This window comes from Megalops cyprinoides, chromosome 9 (genome assembly GCF_013368585.1).
Source record: "Megalops cyprinoides isolate fMegCyp1 chromosome 9, fMegCyp1.pri, whole genome shotgun sequence".
NCBI lineage: Eukaryota > Metazoa > Chordata > Actinopteri > Elopiformes > Megalopidae > Megalops > Megalops cyprinoides.
In genome coordinates, this window is record NC_050591.1 from 12,849,422 (window position 1) to 12,874,812 (window position 25,391).

General features: G+C 43.4%; 2 protein-coding genes across 2 annotated transcripts; both read right to left on the minus strand.

The window, feature by feature from the left end:
- Positions 1–157: 157 nt before the first annotated feature.
- si:ch211-14c7.2 lies at positions 158–8,930 on the minus strand. Its single transcript, XM_036535910.1, has 5 exons — positions 7,052–8,930; positions 4,679–4,905; positions 3,642–3,766; positions 2,866–2,983; positions 158–1,733 (listed from the first exon to the last, which is right to left on the minus strand). Exons 1-5 carry the CDS (start codon positions 8,928–8,930, stop codon positions 1,599–1,601), a joined length of 2,484 nt encoding a protein of 827 aa, XP_036391803.1. The 3' UTR covers positions 158–1,598.
- A 4,391-nt stretch (positions 8,931–13,321) lies between these two features.
- Positions 13,322–25,281, minus strand: prx (periaxin). The gene is made up of 6 exons (XM_036536583.1): positions 25,171–25,281; positions 24,415–24,574; positions 23,452–23,645; positions 20,770–23,284; positions 20,491–20,583; positions 13,322–14,454 (listed from the first exon to the last, which is right to left on the minus strand). Exons 1-6 carry the CDS (start codon positions 25,201–25,203, stop codon positions 13,322–13,324), a joined length of 4,128 nt encoding a protein of 1,375 aa, XP_036392476.1. The 5' UTR covers positions 25,204–25,281.
- Positions 25,282–25,391: the final 110 nt, after the last annotated feature.

The following is a 25,391-nucleotide window of genomic DNA, read 5'->3' on the forward strand; positions in this document are numbered from 1 at the left end:
CCATCTGTGAGAAAAAAAAGAATCACAGGACATCTTTGGGAACAATTTCTTTATTACATCAATCAATGAGTTCACAGCTTGATTTTCAAATGTGACATTTTACTTCATCGTTCAGAAAATATACATTTTACACTGCTCATATTTTATACAAATGACCTACATTTTGCATTTCAATCTGCAGTTGGCATATCACTTCAGTTGCATTTTGGGAATTCAAACACGAAAAAGGAACCATCAAGTAAACTACGCTGAAGACTGATAAAGTATAAGATCTGCAGGGGGGTACCCAAGTACTGGCTTAGAGGGCTTCTATCAGTGGATTTTAATCAATGGGTTTTATCAGCTGGCTTTAAATCACAAATAAACTCAGAAGTACAAGGAGAGGTTAAATTGGCTCAATCAAATGAGTAACAAAGATTCAGTAGAGATTCTTTATGTTTGGGAAACTTTCCAGCTCATGGTACACTCAGCATCAATTAGTTCAAAGCTCTTCACCTCGAGAAAACAGCGGCACTATTGTGAGACTTACACAGGCTTCAATTGACCGCAAAAGAGCTGTGCTTTTGTCAGCATAATCTCTTTCTAAATTGCTCTGCATAAAGCTCTGAAGTAGGCTGGGGTCGGGTCACTCGCTGTCCTCTCTGCTTGAATGTGTCTGAATCAAATAGTGATAGAGACACATGTGGCCCTATATGACCAGGGCTGTAAATTCATGGTCTGTATTGATCTAATACAGACTTATTCTTCGGGTGAGATTTTCTAGATGTAAAAGTAAATGTGGTCTTACAGAGACATAAATATTTCAAATAAGTCTCCTTTTGATACAAGTTCTCATAGGAAAAGCCTCCACACAAGCACGTGATTGCAAAGGGACCCAATGTGCCAGATTGGCCACTCACACAAACATCATCAATGCTACTACAAAATGGTGTGTCAAAAATCAAGAAAGCTATGCAGCAACTCCTTGTTGTCAAGGGGCTTTATCAGACTAACCCTGTGCTCCTTCAAAGTTGTTCAGAGTTGGGTGAAAAAAAAAGTAACTGCAAACGGAATCCTTTCAATGTTCTATTTAGCCGAATCACAAATCACATGATTGTGGGAGGCGTGTGTGTGTGTGTGTGTGTGTGTGTGTGTGTGTGTGTGGATCTGCGTATGGAAGAGGAAAAGATGTCCACCACAGCTCCTCAGTAACATACATCTCTGAAGCGTACAGGAGCAAGCGAAGATGCTCACACATACACAGCTTCTCAGAGGGGTGAAAGCCACAAAGTAGTCCCATTTCTGCTGAGATACCTGACACAACTCAGACCACTTGCATGGCTTTTGAAGGATATAGTGTTCTACTGTCCTCAAAAAAGTTCCATTTTCTTTGAAAAAGTAGGACAGCGGGGTTTCAAGGGCTGGAAAAGCAGGCAGAGTCCTGTCCTCCGCAGGGAGAGTCCCTCTAAAGCAGGTGTCTTGAGTCCTGAACCTCCCAAGACCCTGTGGTCCTCCTTTCCTGTAGAGTGGATCACGTCCCAGACGAAGCGGGGGGAGGGGGGAGGGTTCAGTAGCAGGGGCAGGCAGAATTCGTTGGAGAGTCGGGACAGGTGGCTAGGCTATGCCAGGACGTTTTTGTTCATGTCATAAGATAACCTCATCTTCCCATTATCCATTGGGGGAGTTTGTTGGCTGAATGAAGGGAGGCCCAGAGAGGGACTGTCATTGGCCAGTCTGAAGCCAATCACATGATCCTGGGGTGATGAGAGGGTGAACACTCAACAACAATGTTCGACACACGCGAGAACAGCTCCAGATTACAGTTACATCACTGCTTTCAGTAGTGATTTATTCCCCTAAACTCAAACCTATTACCTTGTGACTTAAACCAAACCAAAGGAAACAATAATAATGTGGCCTGCTTTTGGAACATCTTTATCATTACATTTAGTTGCTTATCAGACACTGTCATCCAGAGCAATTTACATAGGTTACAATTTACATATTATTTATACATCTAAATATTGACTGGGGCAATCCTGGATTAAGTACTTTGCCCAAAGGTACAAAAGCAGTAGTGTAATGATTACAGAAAAGTAATCATTATACTGTTGGAATATCCATTATACTTTAATTGTCACAAATAATTTTTAACAGGTGGGCATTAGATTTACAATTTGTAAAGCAATCCCCTCATAATCCAGTGGTTGACATCTTGTCATTTGGACTGAGGTACCAATGCTGGCATTGAAAACCCTCATCAAGTAAAGTCATATAGCCACGTTGCATTGCACATTATACACTAAGGCGGGGCTATTTTGACAGTTTAAAGCGGGTGTGAATATCCTGCAGTACACATATCACACCAACAGAGGGCACACTATGGAGAGTTTAGATGGCAGACGGAGTCATAGACAACACTGAGGAGAGATTAGATTCTGATGTGGGTTCCAACAAGTTATCAAGTAAAGACAAAGGAAACGGTACACTCCTGTTGTGTACTGTACATAAACTAAAAGGCCCAACTACACAATACTACACATGGCTCTTTCAAAACTGCCAACCTCACCCACCACCCATCCTGCTGTGTAATCGAAGCTCTGCAAGTAATATACTGATAACATATTGTCATCATATCCCTATAATCCCGTTTTTTGGAAAGTTTGCCTTGTTACTACCTGGCAGATTCGTATTGACTATATCTAAAATATACTTTACAGTTGCCCTGGATATCAGTAAAGCACGAAATGAACAATTCTGACAATATTAATAACAATAAGATGAAATAGGTATGGCTAAATGAAACAGAAATAGCAGCCTTCAGACATGTGACATTTATCAACTCAAAAAGCACGATTACCTCCCCAAAACCGCACAATCACTTACCTTGTTGAATGTGTCCAAATGCAGACAGTGGAGGAGGAGTTTCTGGGAGTGGGACTCCGCCCACTTACACTTCAGACCAATCATTTTGTTCACGTCCTGGAGCCCGTCCAATAACCTCCTGTCCCAAACAAGCATTGCACAGTGATGTGAATGGGTGGATTTGCGGCTGCCTCATTAAACGCGATCGGCTATGCTTTCCTGCCAGCCTGGAGCTGTCAAATGAGCCCACGCTTGCGTTAAGTCAACAAGCATCTGATGCATAAAACATTCATTTTTATGCCCCTTCTCTAAGCCCCTGAGCTCAGACAGTTGGGCTATTGTGAGGGCTCCGCCATCATTCCGTTCGAACTGCCAACTTGCAGGTCTCCATTTCAGCCCCTAGATGGCAGTGTAAGATAAACAATCCAAGAGCATTTCCGACCGGCTGTCTCTTCTACTGGTAATTGTGCAGTCTCTCTCAGATGGAATGTGTGCCCCCTAACCCGCCGTTACTGTATTGCAGGCAATGAGTCAGAAATGGAGACTGGAGAATGGTTCCGTCACTGCTATCGTCAAACTAACATGTCATCTGCAGAAAGCCCACTGGCTGATTACACTATTTCACCACTGATGTTCAAGAAAAGAACTGGCAGCAGATTCTCACAGATTTTCACGATCAGAAATATTTTGTCACTGGAATTTTAAGTGTTAACTTTTCGAGATGTTAATGTGAAGGAAGTGCATTTGAGGAATCGGGTCATATGTAAATGTGAAGAGCTGCCCCTTGCTCCTCTTACCCATTATTTCCAGCAGCAGTGCCATCACCTGAGAGGCCCTGCAGGTGCTGTCTCAGAGTTGGGACTTGACTTGGGACGGGACAGGACGGGGCCGCGACAGGGAAGGCCTTCTGGAACACGCTGGGCTGGAAGCACACAAGAAAGGAGGACAGACAGACACTGTGTAAATTATGAATATGCAGAAATTTCCTTTCAAACCAGACACATACACACTATGGAAACATGTTGAAAAGACACTTCTTTTTGAGCCTTTTCTAGTACGGATGCTAAAAAAAGACAGCCAGAGTAACGGTACACTTGTATCATTTCCATACGCTGTGGCACTACCTGTACAGGTCCAATAAAACTGGCGTGTAGCGGTGTTCCTAACAAAAGCGGTTCAGAGTGCTCTACTTGTGCATGTCATGAGAGACCTGGCATATTTTACTTTTAGGTAATCAGCTTTTTTCTGTCCATATTGTTCTATGTAACCTCTATTTCAATCTAATGTCATCAACTTTCCCACACTGTGATTCCATTTCTTTTGCTCCCAAAGTTTTTCTCCCTATTGCAACACATTTTTTGCTCATTTCACACTTTCACACAGCAAAACCAAACATATACACACTCCTCGCTGTTTACTTCCTGGACTTCCTTTAAGGAAAAAAGACGTGAGGATACTCTGGAATGTTCCCCAGTGCTGCCCTGAACATCATGCCAATTCAGACGGTCCACAGCATCGGCTGTGTGCACAATCAAAAAAGCAGAGCAAGAAGGTGCAATAAGCTCTGGAGCGCCCCCACAGGGATGTAAGTTGAAGTACCCTTCTCATCCCTGAAGCCAACAATTTGTCCAAGCAAGCAAGCACCATGAACTATATACACCTGGACAAAACTTTTATAAAATTGTTCAGAAGTTTGAAATGAAGCAGACAACTTGTTGAGACAACAAATTTGAGTGATACATTTCTTTCTTATATGTTTTGATAAAATGGCGACCATCAACTCATTTAATGACCAGATGAGGCCATTGTTTCTGAGCCCTTGAAAGCAGCCTACCACATCTAGAGCCATGGGCAGTGTCTCCTTCAACTCCTCCACAGCTTTCTGGGGCCACCACTGTCCACCTGGTTGTGTTTGCTGCCTCCCTTCCTGTCCTGGGTGGAGTGCAACATCACCATCTTCTGTGAAGGCAGTCCAGACGCTCCCCGATTGGTAGAAAGGGCTCTCTGGCCTAATGGACGTCCAAACAGCAGGTTCACTCTCGCTGAATGAGTCTGCAAGTGCTGTTGAAGACAGGAGGCAGACGTCAAACATTTCCAGAAAAAAATACTGGAAGCATTTTATTTAAAAATTACCATTACTTTCACTGAACACGCATACCTATACAATGTACACACAAACTGATGTTTTTATCTAAGGACACTGTAGACTAATAAAAAGGAATTAAGAGATCTGAAATCTGAGGTATTTTAATCTGAAACCTCAGTGCTGGTGCTGTCATACTTGTCATGAACAGGGTGTTGTGTGTACCCAGCATAGGTTTCACCTTCACCCCATGAGGGCATGGTGTTGTGAGAAATATCCAACCTTTTGTGAAAATTACAGGGAATGGATATTATGCTCTTAGACTGTAATTGTAGGTATTCAGGAAAATGAAACTGCTTTTTACATAGTTAGCATAAACAAAAAATGAAATTCATATTGTAGTATGAATCTATCCCACTTCCAGGCAGTGACTGTGGTGAGAAAAGAATAATTTGACAGTGCAGAGCTTTACATTTGCTCTGCCCATGCTGTTTGTGGTATGCAGCTATTTTCATTGTAAGCCTGGCCCCACTAGCCTCCCTGTGCTTCTCCATTCACTGTCTGTGTGCAATACTCCTAGAGTGTAAGCAGTCAGCTGCTGCCACATTATTCATTTATCAGACATCCTTATTTGTGGCGGCCTACATTTGTCAGCCCGTCAGTTGGCTGAACCGCTATTATTTAGGTTATACACTCTGAGCATACTTTGACTGTGTTCCAGGATTTGAACCACCAATCTTGACCAAGAGTCCAGTTTCCTAACTGGGTACCAGCGGCATACCACACGTATGTGCACAATATTACAGCTTTTGAGGTTACATAGCTCTCTGAAGGACAGTTAGTTGCTAAATTGCCTGGTAGTTTACCTTCAGAGTCAAAGGCTCTTACAGTTGTGGCATAATACAAAGTCCTCTCTGGCATACACTTTCCCCCCCACTGTGGAGTTCTCTTAGCTGTGTGATTAGAACTGAAGGGTTGAGGATTAAGGTTTCAGACCTGAATGAAAATGTAACATTAGGGTTTTTTGTGCAGAGTATTACGCAGGGATTCTCATTTTATTCTGACGCACATGAAAAAAGGGGGATGATGGGATACGCTCAAGTCTGGGAGGACTGTGAGCGACCCTCTCCAACTCACTCCCCTGCAGGGCTGTATTAGTGCTCCTGTTCCTACACCCGAGCCTAGCACTAACACAGGCTTACAGCCCGAGCTGACGGCACAAAAGTAATGAGTCCGGCAGCTATTTCAATAATTAATACTGCCACATGGGTGTGGGCGAGGAGAGAGCCAATAAGAAACGCATTAACATCAGACCAGACAGTGTAAATGAGGCTGATTAATAAGAGGGGCAGTGGGACTGCAGAGTCTGTGCACCTGCATGAAAACACTACATACGATCGCATGTATCACTTGAAATGTAGGAAACATATTAATACAATTTGCATTACTGATCTTTGTTAATGTGGAAATTTGCAGACAGGAAATGTAATTGTTTACGTTGAACCACTGCTTTTCAGTATATCTTGCCATGACATGCAGCCCTACTCTAACAGTAAACTTCCTTTCTGTAGCACACTCAGGATTGGTAGGTTCTTTAATCCTTTGCATCAGCAATAAGTATATAATCTTATTAACTGGAGCAAGCGTTTGATTTGCAGGAGCTGTTGTTTCATTTGGCCTCATACACGCCGGTTGATATTTCGCACTAATTGAGTTCCTTCACTTGCTGAGGAACAACTCGGGAGTTTATCCTAATTGTCTGTTTAACTTTGCATTCCTCCCTCTGCTGACAGTGCCCTGAAAATTTTCACAGAGTCAACTCTTCTTGAATCTGACTGATCCTTTAAAAACTGTCTTTGCAAGTGTTTATACAGTGTTTAGGAAAACATTGCATAAATGTTTAATAGACAGTGTTTGGCTTGACTTGAAGTCATTGTTTTGTCTTTGTCCTGGTGAGGTTCATAGAAAATTTCACCTATGATCAGAAGGTAAGGGCAACAAAATTATTTTACTGCCATCTGTGCCATCTTTAAGGGGAGGAATCAACATATAAAATGTCTCCTCCTAAATTATAAAATATAAAACAGAGAATTAGCCACATTCACGAGTAGAAGTGGGACTTACCGATACTCTCGCTTTTCCCACAAGGCACTTGGTGGAAATCAGTGAAGCCGTCGTCCCAGGAGGACTGCTCCCCTGCCTGCACAAAGAGCCCAAAGTCATCGTCCCCTTCCTGCTGCACGTCAAGGCACCCCTCGCCGCTGGCCACCATGCCCCCGCGCCAGTCCTGCTGCTGCTGCTGCTGCTGCTGCTCCTCCAACAACGCAGGCGTCCCTCCTCCAGACTGCCGCCTGCCCTGGGCTGAATGGGCCGTTGCCATGGCACCCGGGGGGGCCGGATTACGCAGCGCGTGAGCGGCGGAGGCAGCATCAGAGTCAGGGCCTCGTGAGAGGGAATTACCAGGCTGCCAGATCAGGTCCTCGTCATCAGCCTCCCTCCTCCGGCCTCCCTCTTCATTCGGGGCAGACGCCGAGGCTGTCGTGCCTGGCTCCTCTGCCCCGTTCGGACCCCCGCGGAGGCCCCCGCTCCTTGTCTCCTTGCCACTGTGGCTGTCCAAAGGCCTGGTCTCCTCAGTCTGTTCTGGCCCTGTTTCATGCTCTAAGGAATCGCTCTTATCCTCAGCAGGGTGATCCCCAGTAATGGCTTTGTGGTCCACTCCATGGGGTGCCACCTCTGCCACACTGACAGTCTGGACTCTTTCCAGCTCTCTCCCTGTGATCTCTTCTGGGATGCCATTACATAGATTCTCCACCTTAGTACAATCACTGCCTGACACAACAAGAGTACTGCAGTCCCCTTTGGCAAGGTCTTCCCATTGGTCTGCTGTACAGGGCCAGCAGTCTGGCTGGGCTGATGCGTCCTCCTCACAGCTGTGCCCTACTGGGACGTCAGCACTGGCCCACTCAGACTGCGACTCCTCAGCACCCCCATGCCACACACTGTCTGCTCTACCACTGGTCCTGCAGCCTTGAGAATCTTGATCAAGAGTTGTATTTTTGTCCCCTATTGCTCCAGACTCAGTATTTTCCTCACAACACTCGTGGGTGTCCGCTATGAGGTCTGACACCAGATCAGCTGTGCTCCTCACTGCTCCTGTGGCCTCACCTTCACTGCCAGCACCCAGGCGGGGGCTTTTGTCCCCCAGCAGGTCCTGAAACCGGCTGACCTTCTGTGCGGATGATCTGGGCTGGACTCCTCCCTGCAAGTCTTCAATACTTGGCTTCCTCCGGTCACCATCTGGGTCAGCGAGGTCTGGCGGCAGGCGACAGACACAGGGGCCGGGCTCGAGTGAGGTCACCTCTTTTTCCACCACACCCCCACTCAACTCATCTTGATCCCGATCTGTTCTCTTCTGACTTATTGCGGGTGCCTCTCTCAGGCCCCGGCACTCCGCGCAGATCTTCATAGGGGCAGGTCTCGACGCGTCTGTGATTTGGTTCTCCCTTTGTTTAGCCTGTACATCCTGTCGTGAGGTCCAGGGGTCCCGCTCGGCCCTATCTTCCTGGCTTCCCTCCAGCGCAGGAAGCTCGTTCTCCTTGGAGTCCCCGGGGGCTCGCTCCTCGGGGGGAGAAGCGGCCCCGCAGGATGTCCGCCATTTTCGGACAGACTTCAGCTTGACCCTCGAGACCCCCGTGGCTGCTCTCTCCCTTTGTTCGCTTCCCTTCGCGCTGGTGTGGCGCTTTTCAGAGGCATCCCCTGTCTCTGTGTCCCCCACCTTCAGACCGGTGGGCGTATCTGGGGTCAGGCCAAGCGCAGCTGCCTTGCGTCTTCCGGGTGCGCACAGGTAACTGTGCCCCTTCGCCTGCAGGAGGAAGCACTGGGTCTGTGTTTGCCCGCCCCTCTCCGAGGCCTTCAGGGTTGCCACCGTGACCAGCGCTCCCAGGCCACTCTGCCTGCTCCCTGAGCTCCTGCTCCAGGCGCCTGCATCGAGCTGAAGCCCCATGCCAACTCCAGCGGGCCCATGAGCCAACCTGCCCTTCTGTGGGCGCAGGCTGCAAGCCACACCATTCGTCTGGCAGGGCGTAGTTCCGTTGGTACCCCGGTTATAGGGCCCGGTGTTTGCCGGCGGTAAGGCGGCCCACCTCCGGCTTCTCGCGCACACACTGCTCAGCGCCCAGGCCCTAAAGCCCCTGATGGAGGGCCGCTGGCTCACATCCCCGATCTCAGGGAAAGAGCCCATCTCCAGCAGCCGGGCAAATGGGAGGCCACCCCTCTCCCGCTCCTGGAGGACCCCCCCACTGCCGAAAGCTCTCTCCAGGCACGAGTAGTTGTTATTGTTGTTTTGCTGGAGCATTTCAGTAGCCTCTCAGGGCCAGGTTCAGTGGGCAGGAGAAGGCTAGCCAGACGCTCGCCCCATATTCTCCATGGTCCAAACCGATCAAATACAAAATCAGAACAATGGCGGCTCTTCCTCACCTCCTGCTATTCAGTTTCTGTGCAATTTCTTCTGGCAGCAGTGGGATCATCGTTATCACAAAACCCAAGTTACTGCATCTAATTAGGGTCTGAAATATCACTTGAATCCATCACCAAGAGGCTTCAGTCAGCATAGCCACACAGTAAGTGTTCACAGCTGCCACCTGGAGACAAAAAATGGACTGTGAGCAAATTTTTAGATCAAATAAAGGGAATACATTGGAGGTTACATTAATAATAATAATCATAAGAATCAATTTTCCTTCAAATTTTGTTAAAATTGTTAAAATTTCTTCTTACATTACATGAAGTTGCTCTGGCTGCCCTACATAAGTTAATTTCTACCTAATGTAACCCAACAACACTATTTCCTATCTAGTAAAATTTCTCTTTCTTTAAGCTGAATATTTCTGGCATGTTTCTTCAGTTAGAATATATCAAACTGTCATTATGAAATCGTAAAATGTATAATTACAGCTTAGTCGAGACAGTGGCAAAAATAGTAGATAGTAGCGAGTGGAGATGCGGTCTTATTGTCTATCTGAAATACTACGGACAGTAGCCTAATAACTTGAATTGTCTTTAAGGGTATCTTAAAAATCTAAATCACACATGTGTATTCAGTCAGAGCTCTGAATAGAAGCCAACTGAATGCCGAATGCAAGCAGGAATTTTAACGGCATTCTCCATTGCTCCGAGTGGGCCTAGCTGAACAAACGTATAACCAAATATAATAGGCATCCATTGCATCTTGTTCTATACTACCATCGCGTAAAATTTGGTTTATGATACCCTTGGTCATAATGCCAATCATAATCGATTTTATTAACTGTCGAAAGGGTTCGGTTATGGTACGGCAGCAAATACGTGGTTGTTATGCCAGTAAAACGAGAAAAACAACACCACCATCGATTAATTACGAAATACACTGGCACCATATATTTTCCATGGACAACACATCGTGCATAACATGAACAACATCTTCAGCCAGCTTTCAGAAATAGCCGCAACATTTTTCCCAACCATACAAAATATCACGCACTGAAAGACCGTATGTTTGCTGTCTTTGCAGACTTGCTGATAAGGGAAGATCAAACACTTCTCTGATATTTTTACCTAAAATTCTCTTACCTCTACAAATTCTTCATAGTATCTCCAGCAGAAAAAAACATGTAATACAAAATGAATGAACGACGTGATTCGTATAAACTGCGACTACAGCCGTGCGAGATTTGCCTTTAACCTTGATAAAATTTCCCTTTCCATCTCACATTCAGGCTCGTATTAAAAACCTCGCTCGAACACAATGACATCTTAAATCTCAATCGACGCGCGACCCGAAGCATCCTAAATTATTACCTTTTTAGCGACGGCGGCGTTGGATGGCCTCATTACAACAGGATTTTGTCATTGAGATGTTGTACAGTATTTCTCCGGTTCTCTCTGCTCTGGGCGGCGCATTCGAAAAGACCTCAATAGCTGCGCGAAGACGCATAGCTGCTGCTGCTATGCGTGCCTCCAACAGCCGGAACACGGGCTGCCTATTTAACTTACATCCCACACCACTCAGCATTACTGTACGTGTGAGCACGTTCTAGCATCGGCACACAATAGAAATGGCCCGCGTTATGTCCGGGGTATTATTGTTCGACGGTCGTTGTCACTGTTGATTTTATACCAATAACCTATGTCAACATTTAGAGTTCAAATGTTGCCAAAATTGTTTTTTAATGCCTGAAACTGTTCAGCTACAATCGATTAGCAATCGATCTTTTCTAACCGAGGTGTGTTATGACTAGCAAGGTGTTTTGTTGTTGTTGTTTTACTGTATAAGACACTGTGCACATACCACTGTCAGCCTACTGACATAGTAGAATACGATATGTATTACCATGTGTTGATTAACATACAATAACTTCACTTGAACGAAAACAATACCCAGCGTACCAGGACAATTGATTCCAAACGTTGTGTTTTTCCTTCCTTTCCAGTTCTTAAGAAAAACGCATGCGGGTGAAATGCGAAAACAATGCAACTGAAAGCCATTGCCTTGTTTTGAGTAGTCTCGGTCTATATATTATGGACAATGCAATATTATTGGTATTGGTGATGATGGTGACAGCTATAAATAACTATAAATGTTTTAGAACTGAAGTGAGGGGAGCATAAGATGCCTGTCATTTCTTTTAGTGTGGTGGCAATCAATAAAACAAAAAACAATTACAGAAAAGGGGTATGCTGTTTCAGAGTGCAAATGTACTTCATGAAATGATTTGGATGTTCTCTGCAAAATGTGTGGATGTTTAAAAAAAAAAAAAACTAGGTTGGTACTTGGATGGCCATTCAGTGTGTAAAAAAGGTGTAACAAATCAATACAAGACTGATTAATTGGCTCAATCACTCACTATCCTGAGACCAGTATTTCAGGTTACAGATGAGATGTATGGAATTGGGTCTTATTTCTGAATCACATTGAAAGGCAATTTCAGTTTTTTGGTCTTTTTTGCAGAAAAATTCCCAGATACTCTCTGTATGATTTGATAAAAAATACTCTGTACGTACTTCAATACTAAAATAGACTCCAGTAGAATAAATATGAATACAGCTGGAAAAAAACAACACAGTTCATTTTAAGAATATTAAGTTTTATTATTTTGCATTCTTTTTAAACATTATCCAAAATACCACTTAAATTAAACATTACTTCAAAACTGCTTTCCATAAAAAGCCAGTACACAGAAAAAGGCTTCAAAAAGACATGCTATTGAGCACATAAGCATTTGTAAAAATCTCTCTATACATATAGATACTGTTAAACAGCGTTATCGGCCTGTATGGAATCTGTTCCCATACAGTACATCATACTTGCTATGAGGTCACTACTAATGTTTATTTAAGCATTTGGCAAGGTTAACATACACATTGTCAACTGATAGATGACACAGGATGACATAGATTTCCCCATGCACACTTTGTTAATACTATGTTACTCCTATACCCCAAAATATATCCTAGAGGACTACTGAAACCGTGAATGCCAGGTAAATTGGCCTAATTCCACAGAGAAGTGACCTTTCATATGGCACATTCAGAATAGACATAATATAAACCAACATCATTTTGAAACTACAGTTTTCCATTGAGAAAATACGAGTTGCATTTCTTTACACAATCACAACTATGTTCCGTGACATCACTGTGTCCATGAGGGCTGTATCTCCATCCAAAGATGTACCCTACACCAGGATGTTAATTTCAAGACAAATCACCGCTGGGGTATATTAACACAGCATTGAAGCAGCCTGAAAACATAACTTGCAATTCATCTCTTGATATAATCACATGGAATCTCAAAAGAAAGACTACCAAAAATAGATCCTAGTTTATTTAAATAAAGAGAAAGCAAACAAGAAATGTTAAGTAGTCTTATCAGACTGCATGATTAAACTCACATCATTCTCTAGTGTCAGAGCAATGACCATAAAGACACAATTATTATAGGTCTGTAAGGATTGTTCTAGCATATTAGAATTAAAACACACCCCATGTATAGGTTAATGCCACAACATAACACTTCAAAACTCTTCTACTCATATTACAGAATCATTGAATGCTGAGTTTGAATTTTTAAGGCTATTTGTATTTACAGTTAATTTAAAAATAATGTCCAATTTTCATTTTTTAAAAAAGCACATATAGTCAGGTGAGTCATTTTCTGAAAGGAAAATAGGTAACCCTGGGGGGATTGAATGTGTGTGTGTGTGTGTGTGCATGTGTGTTTTAGTTAGATTGGCATTGGCATGAGCAAATAAAAGCCACCAAAACAATAAAATTAAAATAAAAAACAAAAACAAGAAAAAATAGTGGTCACTTTTTTAACTGGGAGCATTACATTGCTCATCTTGTTATATTATCTCCTCAGTAATTCCAAGGTGAAAATGAACTGTGGGCTTCACTAGTCCCAGATTCCTTTGCTGTGTGCTTGGTTGTTTTTGTCACTACCGTCACAGTGCCTTCCTTGGACGTGGTGATCTGTTCCTCTGAGGTCTTCTGGGTGGAGAACCCAATCTTGGGCATCTGGATCCTGATTCCAGCGGAGGCCTCTTCTTCCCCGGAGCACTGGAGTGAGGATTTGCTCCCCCGGGGAGAGCTCTCCGGTGTGATCTGGAGGATCCCAGTGGACCGAGGGCTCAGGCTGAACTTAGGGACCTTAAATCGAGGTGACTTCTCCTTCCCATCAGTCTCCTTTTTGCTGCTGTCACTACGCCTTGCATCACCACCAGCTGTGGTATCAGTCTCTGCCTGACCCCTTGGCCTCCCAGAGACGAAGCCAATAGAAATCTTAGGTGTGGGTGACTCTGAACCTTCCCTTTCCGTCAGCATCTCTGTCCTGGCTTTGGAGGACACCAGTGGGTCTGGCTGCTCCTCCTCTCCTTTTCCAGTTTTTTTCTTGAAACCGGGTAAAGTGATTTTGGATTTGTTCTTTATTCCTTTGCCTTCTCCCTCAGTCCCTGAGGACTCCTCCTTTTTGACCAGCTTCATGCTCATCTCAACATCCTCTTCTGTCCCACTGTTTTTTGAGTATGGGGAGGAGAACTCAATCTTTGGCAGCTTGAGTTTCCCAAATTTGGATTTGTCTTCCTTGGATCCATTCTGGAATGTCAGATCTTTCTCTCCATTGACATTAGGTCCTGATCCATCAGCTTTTTTGGGTCCTGCTGAACCTGATCCAGTTACGTCAAAAGAGCCTGTTTTGCCTGGAGAGAAGGTAACTTTGGGCATCTTCAGTTTGGCTCCCTTTGACTTCCCATCCCCATCAGCCTCTTCTTCTCCATTCACAGCTGTTCCTTTTTCCTTGGAGCGTGATTTCCCAAAACTTGGTTTCATTTTGATCTTTGGCACTTTCACTTTGACGTCGGAAGGCTCTGCACTTGTTTCTCCCTCTGAAAAGCTTGCAGACACGTCAGACCCGTCAGTTTTTGGATTCACTAAAACAAATACTGCTTTCTTCACTTTGGGCATTTTAGGGCCTTCATACTCAATCTCACGTTCTAAAGATGCGGTGGGAATTTCAGGAGTTTTCAGTTTAGCGGAAGGTCCTTTTGTTTTTGCATCTGGTGCTTTCATATCCACTGTGGCCTCAGGTGCAGTGATAGTTGGCAAAGCAACCCCAAATTTTGGTATTTTGATTTTTGTTTTTTTATCTGTATCTCCTCCGGCATCTTCAACTTCAGCTTGTGGGGACCGGATGTCAAAGTCTAATTCTGGGAGCTTTGGAGCTTTAATTTCAAGTGCAGGAAATGCAATTCCACCTTCTGTATCAGCATTTGGGGCAATCAACTCAGTAGAGCCAGATTTGTCTTTGAAGCCCACAGATGGTAAGGTGATTTTGGGCATTTGCAGCTTGATACGGTCCTTGTCATCTGGATGTCCCAGGTTAATGTCAGTGTCTTTGATGTCAGCCTCTCCGTGTCCTTTTATCTTAGGACCTGAGATCTCCACATCAGGCATTTTGAATTTGGGCAATTTGCCACTTATTTCTGGGCCATGCAGTTCAGTTTTAGGGGTATCAACAGCTTCTCCTTTGGGAGTTGAAAAACCCACATCTGGAAGACTTACATGCGGCAATCGAAACTTGGTATCTCCACCTTCCCTATCAGCATCTACTTCAGGAACCTCAGGAGTCACTTTGCCAAATTTGGGCTTTTTAATTTTAAATCGCCCCCCTGTCCCCTCATCCTCCATCTCTGGCTTCTTTGCTTCCACATCCAAGTCAGCCTCCACTGATGTCTTTACCTTTGGCACTCCAATTTTAAACTTTGTACCTTTAATCTTTGGCCCTTTAGCTTTGCCCTGGATGCCAGAATTAAGGTCTATATCAGGTAGCTCAATCTTTTTCCTTTGCTTTCCCCCTTCAGCTTTTGGTAAGCTTATGTCCAGTTCTAAATCTCCTTTTGGGCCAACTATGTCTATTGTTGGCATTTTGATTTTCATGCCTGGATGTTCTGCCTCTACATGTGGGCCAGTTCCTTCAGGTTTCTTTCCATGAACCTCACCTAAGTCCTCAAGTTTTGGTTTTCCCATAGCTAATTTGATGTCAAGATCTGGAGCTGAAATCTTTGGCATAGAAAAGGATGGCATTTTAAATTTTCCTTCCCCTTCAACTTTTGATGGGTCTATCTCATGTTCACTGGAAGGGAGGGATGCATCAGCACCAAGTTTTCCTTTTGGAACTGATATGTCTACCTTTGGCATTTTAATTGTAGGCATCTTGAATTTACTGTCTTCCCCCTCCACTTCCATATCAGGTGTGTCAATATCTGCAGATTGTCCTTTTGGAATTGATATATCTACCTTTGGCATTTTAATTTTAGGCATCTTGAATTTGCTATCTTCTCCCTCAAGTTCCACATCAGATACATCAATATCCCCAGACTGTCCTTTTGGAATTGATATGTCTACCTTTGGCATTGTAATTTTAGGCATCTTAAATTTACCGTCTTTTCCCTCAACTTCCATGTCGGGCATATCAATACTTCCAGATTGTCCTTTGGGAATTGATATGTCTACCTTTGGCATTTTAATTTTAGGGACCTTAAATTCACTTCCATCTCCATTAATGTCCACGCTTGGTGTGCCAGCAGAAACCTTTGGTTTTGAGGCATCTATTTTTGGGTCTTTGATTACAACACCACTGTCAATATCATTTTCTTTAGTTCCAGAGATGTTCAGTGTGGGCAAAGCAACTTTGGGCATCTTAAGCTTGAAGTCACCTCCTTCAAATTTTTCATCAGCCTCAGCTTTTTTGCTTGCACCTGAGTCAAGTGAAGCATCATGTTTAACTTTGGGAAGGACTACATCCAGATCAATTTTGGGGACTGATATGTTAATAGTGGGCATTTTGGGGATTTTTAGATTGCCCTCATAACTTTTGATGTCAGCCTCAGACACATCTACCTCAGCTTTTGGAAGTAAAACTTCACCCTCTGGTACCTTTGCTGCCGGCAGGGAAATCTCAACAGATGGCATTTTGACTTTTCCTTTGCCATCCAATTCTGCATTAGGCAGGCTGACATCAAGGTCACCTTCTTTAGTTCCAAATTTAGGCATGGAAAATTTAGGCATTTTGATAGTGACATCCGGTGCTTGAATGCCACCTTTCCCCCCTGTGTCACCATCCAGTGAGATTTCAGCCTCTCCCTCTGGAAGTTTGCCCTTTGGAGATGAAATCTTAAACTTTGGGAATTTTATTTTATATTTAGATTTATCTTCAGGACTTTCCACATCTATCTCTGGGCTTTTAATGTCGACCTTTCCTTTCTTTAATTTAGCCTCAGCTTCTGGTCCGCTTATTGTAGCTTCTCCCTCTTTCCTTGATAATCCAAAAGCTGGAATTTTAATTTTGGGCATCTTCACTTTACCTTTTACTTTTCCATCAGCCCCTATTTCAACTGAAGATTCTCTACTTTCTCCTTCTACTTGTGGAGATCTAATTCCAATGTCGCCTTTGGGACCTTTACCATCTAATTCTAAGTCTCCACTCTTGGATTTGCCTCCAAATTTGGGAAGAGAAAATTTCGGCATTTTTAGCGAGAGATCTGGAACTTCAAAACTCGCTCCAGAAGATGGCCTACCACCTTCCGCTTTTAGTAGTTCAATCTCTTCCCTGTCATCCCCTTTGGATTTAGGCAGCCCAAAGTCTAAATTAACTTTGGGTGCGGATATGTCAACTGTTGGAAGTTTCACGGTCGGTAGCTTGAAGTTTCCAGCAGCACCACCAAGGTCAGCATTGGGCTCATCTAATCTAACTTTTCCTTTGTGAGAGGTCTTTAAGTCTGCATCTGGACTTTCAAATTCAAATTCTGCAGATTCAAGTCCAATTTCTTTTTCACCTCCAAATGTGGGAAGTTTGGGCATTTTTATTTCCACACTTGGCCCTTTTGCGCTCCACTCGGGTGCCCGAACCCCAAGATCAGCATCAGATGAGGCTTCAGCTGTGCCCTTTGGAAGTTTGATGTTCAGGTCCACATCTGGAAGTTTTGGAGCTGAGATGTCAATTTTGGGCAGCTTGATTGTTGCTGAAGGAGGCCTTACTTTCAGATCTGTGCCATCACTCTCAGCTTTAGCTTTTGGTGGTTTGACATCGGCACTGACCTCAGGGTGACTGATATCGACTTTGCCTTTTGGAGTTGAAACATCTATGTCAGCTTTGCTGCCTTTGCCAAATGTGATCCCAAATGATGGTTTAGGTAGCCCAGGGACTTTTATTTTCAAGTCATGCCCTTCAACATCAACACCTCCCCCTTCAGTTTTGACCTTTGGAGTTTTAACATCTCCTTTGAGTTTGAGGTCAGCATCTACTTCCCCATCTTTTCCCTTGACACCAAAGCTTGGCAGGGAGATTTTAGGCATTTTGAGATGGACATCAGGCATGTCAAAGCTTCCTGATGACTCAGGGCGGCTCACACCCTTTTCAAGGCTTTTGTCTTTCTTAGTTTTTGGTAAGCTTAAATCAAGGTCAAACTTTGGCACATTAATATCAACAGCTGGCATGGTAACAGAGGGGAGTTTTGCACCTGTTGTATCAATGCCTCTCCCTGAGATGGACATGTCTCCCTCAGGTGCTTTTATGTTTGGCAGTGAAATGTCCACTTTTGGCATGTGTATCTTAGGGCCCTTGCCTTCAGGACCTTCTACTTCCATATGACCTTCTGGAGACCTCATTTTTGGGATAGAAATGTCTAGTGTGGGCATGTGAAATTTGCCACCTTTAGCACTTGGTCCTTCAATGTCAATGTCTGCTTCTGGTAATTTTCCTTTTGGAAGTGAAATGTCAATTTTGGGCATCTGAAATTTTCCACCTTTGATCTCAGGACCCTCTACATCAATTTCACCTTCTGGTAACTTTCCTTTTGGAAGTGAAATATCAAATTTGGGCATCTGAAATTTGCCACCTTTGACCTCAGGACCTTCTACATCAATTTCACCTTCTGGTATCTTTCCTTTTGGTAGTGAAATATCAATTTTGGGCATCTGAAATTTTCCACCTTTGATATCAGGACCTTCTACATCAATTTCGCCTTCTGGTAACTTGCCTTTGGGAAGTGAAATATCAATTTTGGGCATCTGAAATTTTCCACCTTTGACATCAGGACCTTCTACATCAATTTCACCTTCTGGTATCTTTCCTTTTGGTAGTGAAATATCAATTTTGGGCATCTGAAATTTTCCACCTTTGACATCAGGACCTTCTACATCAATTTCACCTTCTGGTAACTTGCCTTTGGGAAGTGAAATATCAATTTTGGGCATGTGAAATTTTCCACCTTTGATCTCAGGACCTTCTACATCAATTTCACCTTCTGGTAACTTTCCTTTTGGAAGTGAAATATCAATCTTGGGCATCTGAAATTTGCCGCCTTTCAGTTTAGGTCCCTCCAGATCCATTTCAGCTTCAGGTAATTTTCCTTTGGGAAGTGAAATATCAATTTTGGGCATCTGAAATTTGCCTCCTTTGACATCAGGACCCTCTACATCAATTTCACCTTCTGGTAATTTGCCTTTTGGAAGTGAAATATCAACTGTGGGCATGTGAAATTTGCCACCTTTGACATCAGGACCTTCTATATCGACTTCTGGTGATTTTATTTTTGGGATGGAAATATCAAAACTAGGCATATGAAATTTGCCATCTGTACCTCCATGTCCTTCAATATCAACTCCTGCCTCTGGTGATTTTGCTTTTGGAAGTGAAATATCAAGTGTGGGCATGTGAAATTTTGGACCCTTGACCTCAGGACCCTCCATATCTAATTCAGCTCCTGGTGATTTTCCTTTTGGAAGTGAAATATCAATTTTAGGCATGTGGAATTTGCCACCTTTTAGTTCAGGACCTTCCACATCTATTCCAGCCTCTGGTGACTTAATTTTTGGAAGCGAAACATCAAAGGTAGGCATCTGGAATTTTCCACCTTTGACCTCAGGGCCCTCTACATTGATTCCTGCTTCTGGGGATTTCATTTTTGGAAGAGAGATATCAAATGAAGGCATATGAAATTTGCCACCTTTGACTTTAGGTCCCTCCAGATCCATTTCAGCTTCTGGTGTTTTTCCTTTGGGTAGTGAAATATCAACTGTGGGCATCTGAAATTTGCCACCTTTCACTTCAGGTCCTTCCACATCCAGTTCAGCTTCTGGTAATTTTCCTTTGGGAAGTGAAATATCAAATTTGGGCATCTTAAATTTTCCTCCTTTGACATCAGGACCCTCTACATCAATTTCACCTTCTGGTGATTTCATTTTTGGTAGTGAAATATCAAATTTGGGCATCTGAAATTTTCCACCTTTGACCTCAGGACCCTCTACATCAATTTCACCTTCTGGTAACTTTCCTTTGGGAAGTGAAATATCAATTTTAGGCATCTGAAATTTTCCACCTTTGATCTCAGGACCTTCTACATCGATTTCAGCTTCTGGGGATTTCATTTTTGGGAGAGAAATATCAAATGAAGGCATATGAAATTTTCCACCTTTCACTTTAGGTCCCTCCAGATCTATTTCAGCTTCTGGTGTTTTACCTTTGGGAAGTGAAATATCAACTGTGGGCATGTGAAATTTGCTGCCCTTCACTTCAGGTCCTTCCACTTCCAATTCAGCTTCTGGTAACTTGCCTTTGGGAAGTGAAATATCGATTTTGGGCATTTGAAATTTGCCACCTTTAACCTCAGGACCCTCTACATCAATTTCACCTTCTGGTAACTTTCCTTTGGGAAGTGAAATATCAATTTTGGGCATCTGAAATTTTCCACCTTTGATCTCAGGACCTTCTACATCAATTTCACCTTCTGGTGATTTCATTTTTGGTAGTGAAATATCAAATTTGGGCATCTGAAATTTTCCACCTTTGATCTCAGGACCCTCTACATCAATTTCACCTTCTGGTAACTTTCCTTTTGGAAGTGAAATATCAATTTTGGGCATCTGAAATTTTCCACCTTTGATCTCAGGACCTTCTACATCAATTTCAGCTTCTGGTGATTTCATTTTTGGTAGTGAAATATCAAATTTGGGCATCTGAAATTCACCACCTTTGATCTCAGGACCCTCTACATCAATTTCACCTTCTGGTAACTTTCCTTTTGGAAGTGAAATATCAATTTTGGGCATCTGAAATTTTCCACCTTTGATCTCAGGACCTTCTACATCAATTTCACCTTCTGGTGATTTCATTTTTGGTAGTGAAATATCAAATTTGGGCATCTGAAATTTTCCACCTTTGATCGCAGGACCCTCTACATCAATTTCAGCTTCTGGTAACTTTCCTTTAGGTAGTGAAATATCAATTTTGGGCATTTGAAATTTTCCACCTTTGACATCAGGACCTTCTACATCAATTTCACCTTCTGGTATCTTTCCTTTTGGTAGTGAAATATCAATTTTGGGCATCTGAAATTTTCCACCTTTGACATCAGGACCTTCTACATCAATTTCACCTTCTGGTAACTTTCCTTTTGGAAGTGAAATATCAATTTTGGGCATGTGAAATTTTCCACCTTTGATATCAGGACCTTCTACATCAATTTCGCCTTCTGGTAACTTTCCTTTGGGAAGTGAAATGTCAATTTTGGGCATCTGAAATTTGCCACCTTTGACCTCAGGACCCTCTACATCCATTTCACCTTCTGGTAATTTTCCTTTTGGAAGTGAAATATCAATCGTGGGCATCTGAAATCTGCCACCTTTGACATCAGAACCCTCTACATCAATTTCAGCTTTCGGTAACTTGCCTTTGGGAAGTGAAATATCAATTTTGGGCATTTGAAATTTGCCACCTTTGATCTCAGGACCCTCTAAGTCAACTTCAACCTCTGGTAACTTTCCTTTGGGAAGTGAAATATCAATTTTGGGCATGTGAAATTTGCCGCCTTTCAGTTTAGGTCCCTCCAGATCAATTTCAGCTTCTGGTAATTTACCTTTTGGAAGTGAAATATCAACTGTGGGCATATGAAATTTGCTGCCTTTCACTTCTGGACCCTCCACATCAATCTCAGTCTCTGGTGACTTCATCTTTGGTAGTGAAATGTCAATTTTTGGCATGCCGATAGTTTCGCCTTTTTCACGACCTTCTATGTCTAGCTCAGGTAAGCCAATCTTCGGGAGTGAAATGTCAAATTTTGGCATGGATATTTTTGGACCTTTGAAGGATGGTCCCTCAACCTCATCAGGTGTTGCAATTTCAACAGGCTTGAGTTTAGGCAGAGAAATATCCACTTGGGGCATACTTATTTTTGCACCTTTCACATCTGGGCCTTGCACATCAATCTCTTTAGCATTAATGTCCACAGATGGGCCTTTCACATCGACTTTAGGGACAGAAATGTATACATCACCTTCTGACCCTTTCACATGCCCTTTTCCTCCAAACTTTGGTAGGGATATTTTTGGCATTTTCATTTTAAAATCCAGCCTTTCCTTGCTGCCATGGCTTCCTCCATCCAAATCTCCTTTCAGTTCCATTTCAGACCCACCTTTGCCCTTTGGTAGATGTAGGTCAATGTCAGGTTTAGGTACTGAGATGTCAATGGCTGGCATTTTGATTCCTGGTCCTTTTATCTTCCCCTCACCACCTAGCTCAGGAACTGTTATATCTGCACTCCCTTTTGCTTTTGGTAAGGATATTCCAACAGATGGCATCTTTATCTTTGGGCCTTTACCTGAGACATCAAGACCTTCGGCATCCACCTCTATTTCTCCCTTTGAACCCCCAAACTTTGGTAGCGTTATTTTTGGCATGGTTATCTTCAAACCTTCATCACCAGTGCTCTCTGCTGCTGGCGTCTTCACCTCCCCTTTTCCCTTTGGCAGGCTCAAGTCAAAATCAACCTTTGGTGCTGTGATGTCAATGGATGGCATTTTCAGCCCAGCCTTTTCCTTCCCCTCAGGTACATCAACTCCTTCGATTTCAACAGAGTGGCGAGCAAGTTCAATTTTGGGCAGTTTCAGCTTTGGCTTCTTCACTTTGTCATCTGGGACTTCAATATCAAGTTCTGCTTCTTCTGGACCTTCAAAACCAACCTTGGGCATTTTGAATTTGAAACTTTCCCCTTTCAGTTTCCCCTCTGGTGTTTCAATATCTCCTTTGATATCTATTTTGGGACCTTTTATCTCTCCTTTGCCCTTTGCCTCTGCTTCAGGGTGAGGCAAAGTTGCCTCAGCTTTTCCTGAGGGAAGACCTAAGGAAATTTCTACTTCCGGAGGCCTAAACTTGATGTCCTCTTTTTCCTTCACTTCTAGTTCAGGTAGGTCTATGTCTTTTTTTCCAGATGGCAAACTGAAGTCAAACTCCACTGAGGGGGGTCTAAATTGGCCCTCAGGTGGCTTAAGCTCCACGCCCCCCTCAGGCAAGGTTGAGTCCATTTTGGTTTTCTTGGTTTTAGGGAAGGTGATGCCAAACTTTGGAGCCTTCCCCTTGGCTTTAACTGTTGCTCCAGGCACTTCCAGGTCACCACCTCCTTCTGGCAGTGCCACAGTTGCTTGTCCCTCAGGCTTTGGTATGTCCACACTGACTTTCCCTGTAGCTCCAGCAGCCTCCTTCATCCTCATTCTGGGGAATCTGATCTTTCTCTTCTTCCTGCCTGTGGCCACCACTCCTTCAGGCAACTCGGTCCCCCCCTCTGCCGAAGCCTTTCCGCCCTTCCTCAGCTTGTTGAATTTGGGGAATGCAAATTCCACATCCACAGGGCTGAGCTCCAGCTTTGCAGGTGAGCCTTCTGGTTTGAACTCTGCTCCAGCTCTTGCCTTCTTGTTCTCTTTAAGTCTTTTCAAGCCAAATCGTCCTCCTCTCTTTTTCTTAGCCTTGAAGGGCTTGATGCTCTTGACGCTCTGCAACACAAATTTTAAGCATGTTTCAAGCTTGAGTCATAAACCAGAAACAATTAACCACATGGAGTACTATGACCCCCCAGTAAACTGTGAGCCCTGATTACATATTACAATATTTATCATGTGCACAAATATATTGAGTATGCATTGTGAAAAGGATTGTTTACCATTTTAGGCATCTTGGCTTTGGGTCCTTTGAGTTCTAGACTGGTAGATCCTGGTTGAACGCTGACATCAGTGCCTGCCACTGTTCTCTTCAGAAAGAAGGAGACCTTGTAGGGTTCAGCACATTGCAGGATCTTCAGGGCATCCTCATACTTCACATTGTCGAAGTAAACTCTGGCACTAAGCAGTTGATCACCTGCAATCATATAAGTACCATGTCAGAGGCTCTTGTTCAATATGTGAAACAGATATGCCGTATGCATGGAGGCATGGATGGAGGCATGCAATGTTTACACTAATAAAATGAGGAGATAATGTACACACACACACAGAGACACAGACACACACGCGTGTCTTTGTGTACATTGTACATGTACACTGTATATTATGGATAATAAAATCTATATAAAAATGCTATTTTCATAAAATGACAGATGACTATAGGGCTAGGCATAAATGATGATCTCAAACCGTCAGTCAGAAACAACAGAAAGCCTGGTGAAACTCTGACAACAGTGTTCGAACATTAAAATGAATTCCCATATCAGTGGTCCATGATCAATATCTGACTGCTTGTTTAAGGCCCCTGTCACCACAAGCGTCCCTAACAGGGGCCTGTATTTCTCTCATACATCTTGTCTTGTATTCCAAATTCCAACACAGAGAAGGGGCGCATAATAATGTAGTGCATGAGGGCCTTTCAAGAAAAATGAAAAGCTGAACCAAGAAAGGGTCAAAATAGTATTATTTGCACAAATTGAATGGAGAAGGTTGGGTTTTCCCTTATTTATTCTTAAGAGGAAGAAAACCTCCATAATAAGTTCATCTGAACAATGTTTTCTATTCCACTGATATATTTCTTTTTAAGAAAATCTTAGAAATGTTTTGTGTTAAATGCCATTCCCTTGCCTTTTCACAGACTTTGAACAGTTTTATTTTGTAAAATGCACCCTGTGCTCGTTTACCTTTCTGGAGACTGAGGTGCTTTGCTGCAGGTGAGTCTTTCAGCACTTCTTTGACAAAAATGCCTCGCTCCCCTCCTCCGGTCACACTGTAACCACTGGCCCCAGCCTCTGCCTCCGTCTCCAGCACGACCTCCACCAGCTCAGAAGTAGGAGCTTCCTCCTAGCCAAGAGATGGCTGTTAATAAAGTGCGGAAAGCCAGCCTGATGAACCATTTTCAGCAATGGGCTGTAGCACACTGTGTCCACAGCCCCAGCCTCTGCATCAGTAGGGGGGTGCAGTGTTGCCAAGCCTCCAGAGCAGAAGGTTGGGAAGCATTCGGGTCAACTTCCCAGCGTGCAATGTATCTTACATTGTGTATATGTCTTATATTGCTGGCAGTCCTGGTACGGTAGAAATTGCATGCTAGTCAAGACAAAAATTATATACAGCAACTTCTGAATGTGAATGTCAGTTGGTCACTCTACGCGCTGAAGATCTGGTGACTAAAGTGCTACATTTCAACACTGAGGAGGCACAGTGTAGTGATACTAGAATGGATTATACAAGGTGTTATATTACAATGTGTTGTGTAGGAAGCTGATTCTTTGAAAAATGATGGGCATTTGAAACAGCATGGACTATTTGTGAAGCATAAACTGTATGCTTATATATTTTTGACAGTGTAATTTTTGTTTTGTTTTGTTCAAGACCGAGAGTGTCATCTAGAATTGATTGGTATTAGAGACGTCGCAATGCAAAGGCCACAGAGCTCTTACCTTTGATACGCTGACCTGCGTTGGGGGATCCATGCCTTCTTCGGACGTGTTAGATGCCTCTCTTAGCTGGCTCCGTTTCAGGCTCAGCACCTGTTTCAGCTCCGCATGGAGTTTCTCCTTCTGAACCTGTCGGACGGGCAGAGCTGGGGTCAGAAGGCCAGGCAGCATTCCTATTCATGCAGTGAGTGCCCTGGCAACTCTAGCGCCCCCAGCTGTTATGT

Excerpts from the sequence above, each read along its gene's own strand:
- si:ch211-14c7.2 (XM_036535910.1), bottom strand. The coding sequence starts at position 8,930 with ATGGGGCTTCAGCTCGATGCAGGCGCCTGGAGCAGGAGCTCAGGGAGC. Across the intron at positions 3,767-4,678 it reads TGCCCATGGCTCTAGATGTG|CCCAGCGTGTTCCAGAAGGC; the intron begins GTAGGCTGCTTT and ends GTGTGCTTCCAG. Across the intron at positions 1,734-2,865 it reads ATTTGGACACATTCAACAAG|GATCATGTGATTGGCTTCAG; the intron begins GTAAGTGATTGT and ends TCATCACCCCAG.
- prx (XM_036536583.1), bottom strand. The coding sequence starts at position 25,203 with ATGGATCCCCCAACGCAGGTCAGCGTATCAAAG. Across the intron at positions 24,575-25,170 it reads CGCAGGTCAGCGTATCAAAG|GAGGAAGCTCCTACTTCTGA; the intron begins GTAAGAGCTCTG and ends TCTCTTGGCTAG. Across the intron at positions 14,455-20,490 it reads AGAGGGTCCTGAGATCAAAG|AACGTGAGATTGAGTATGAA; the intron begins GTGGTGAATTTC and ends CCGCATCTTTAG.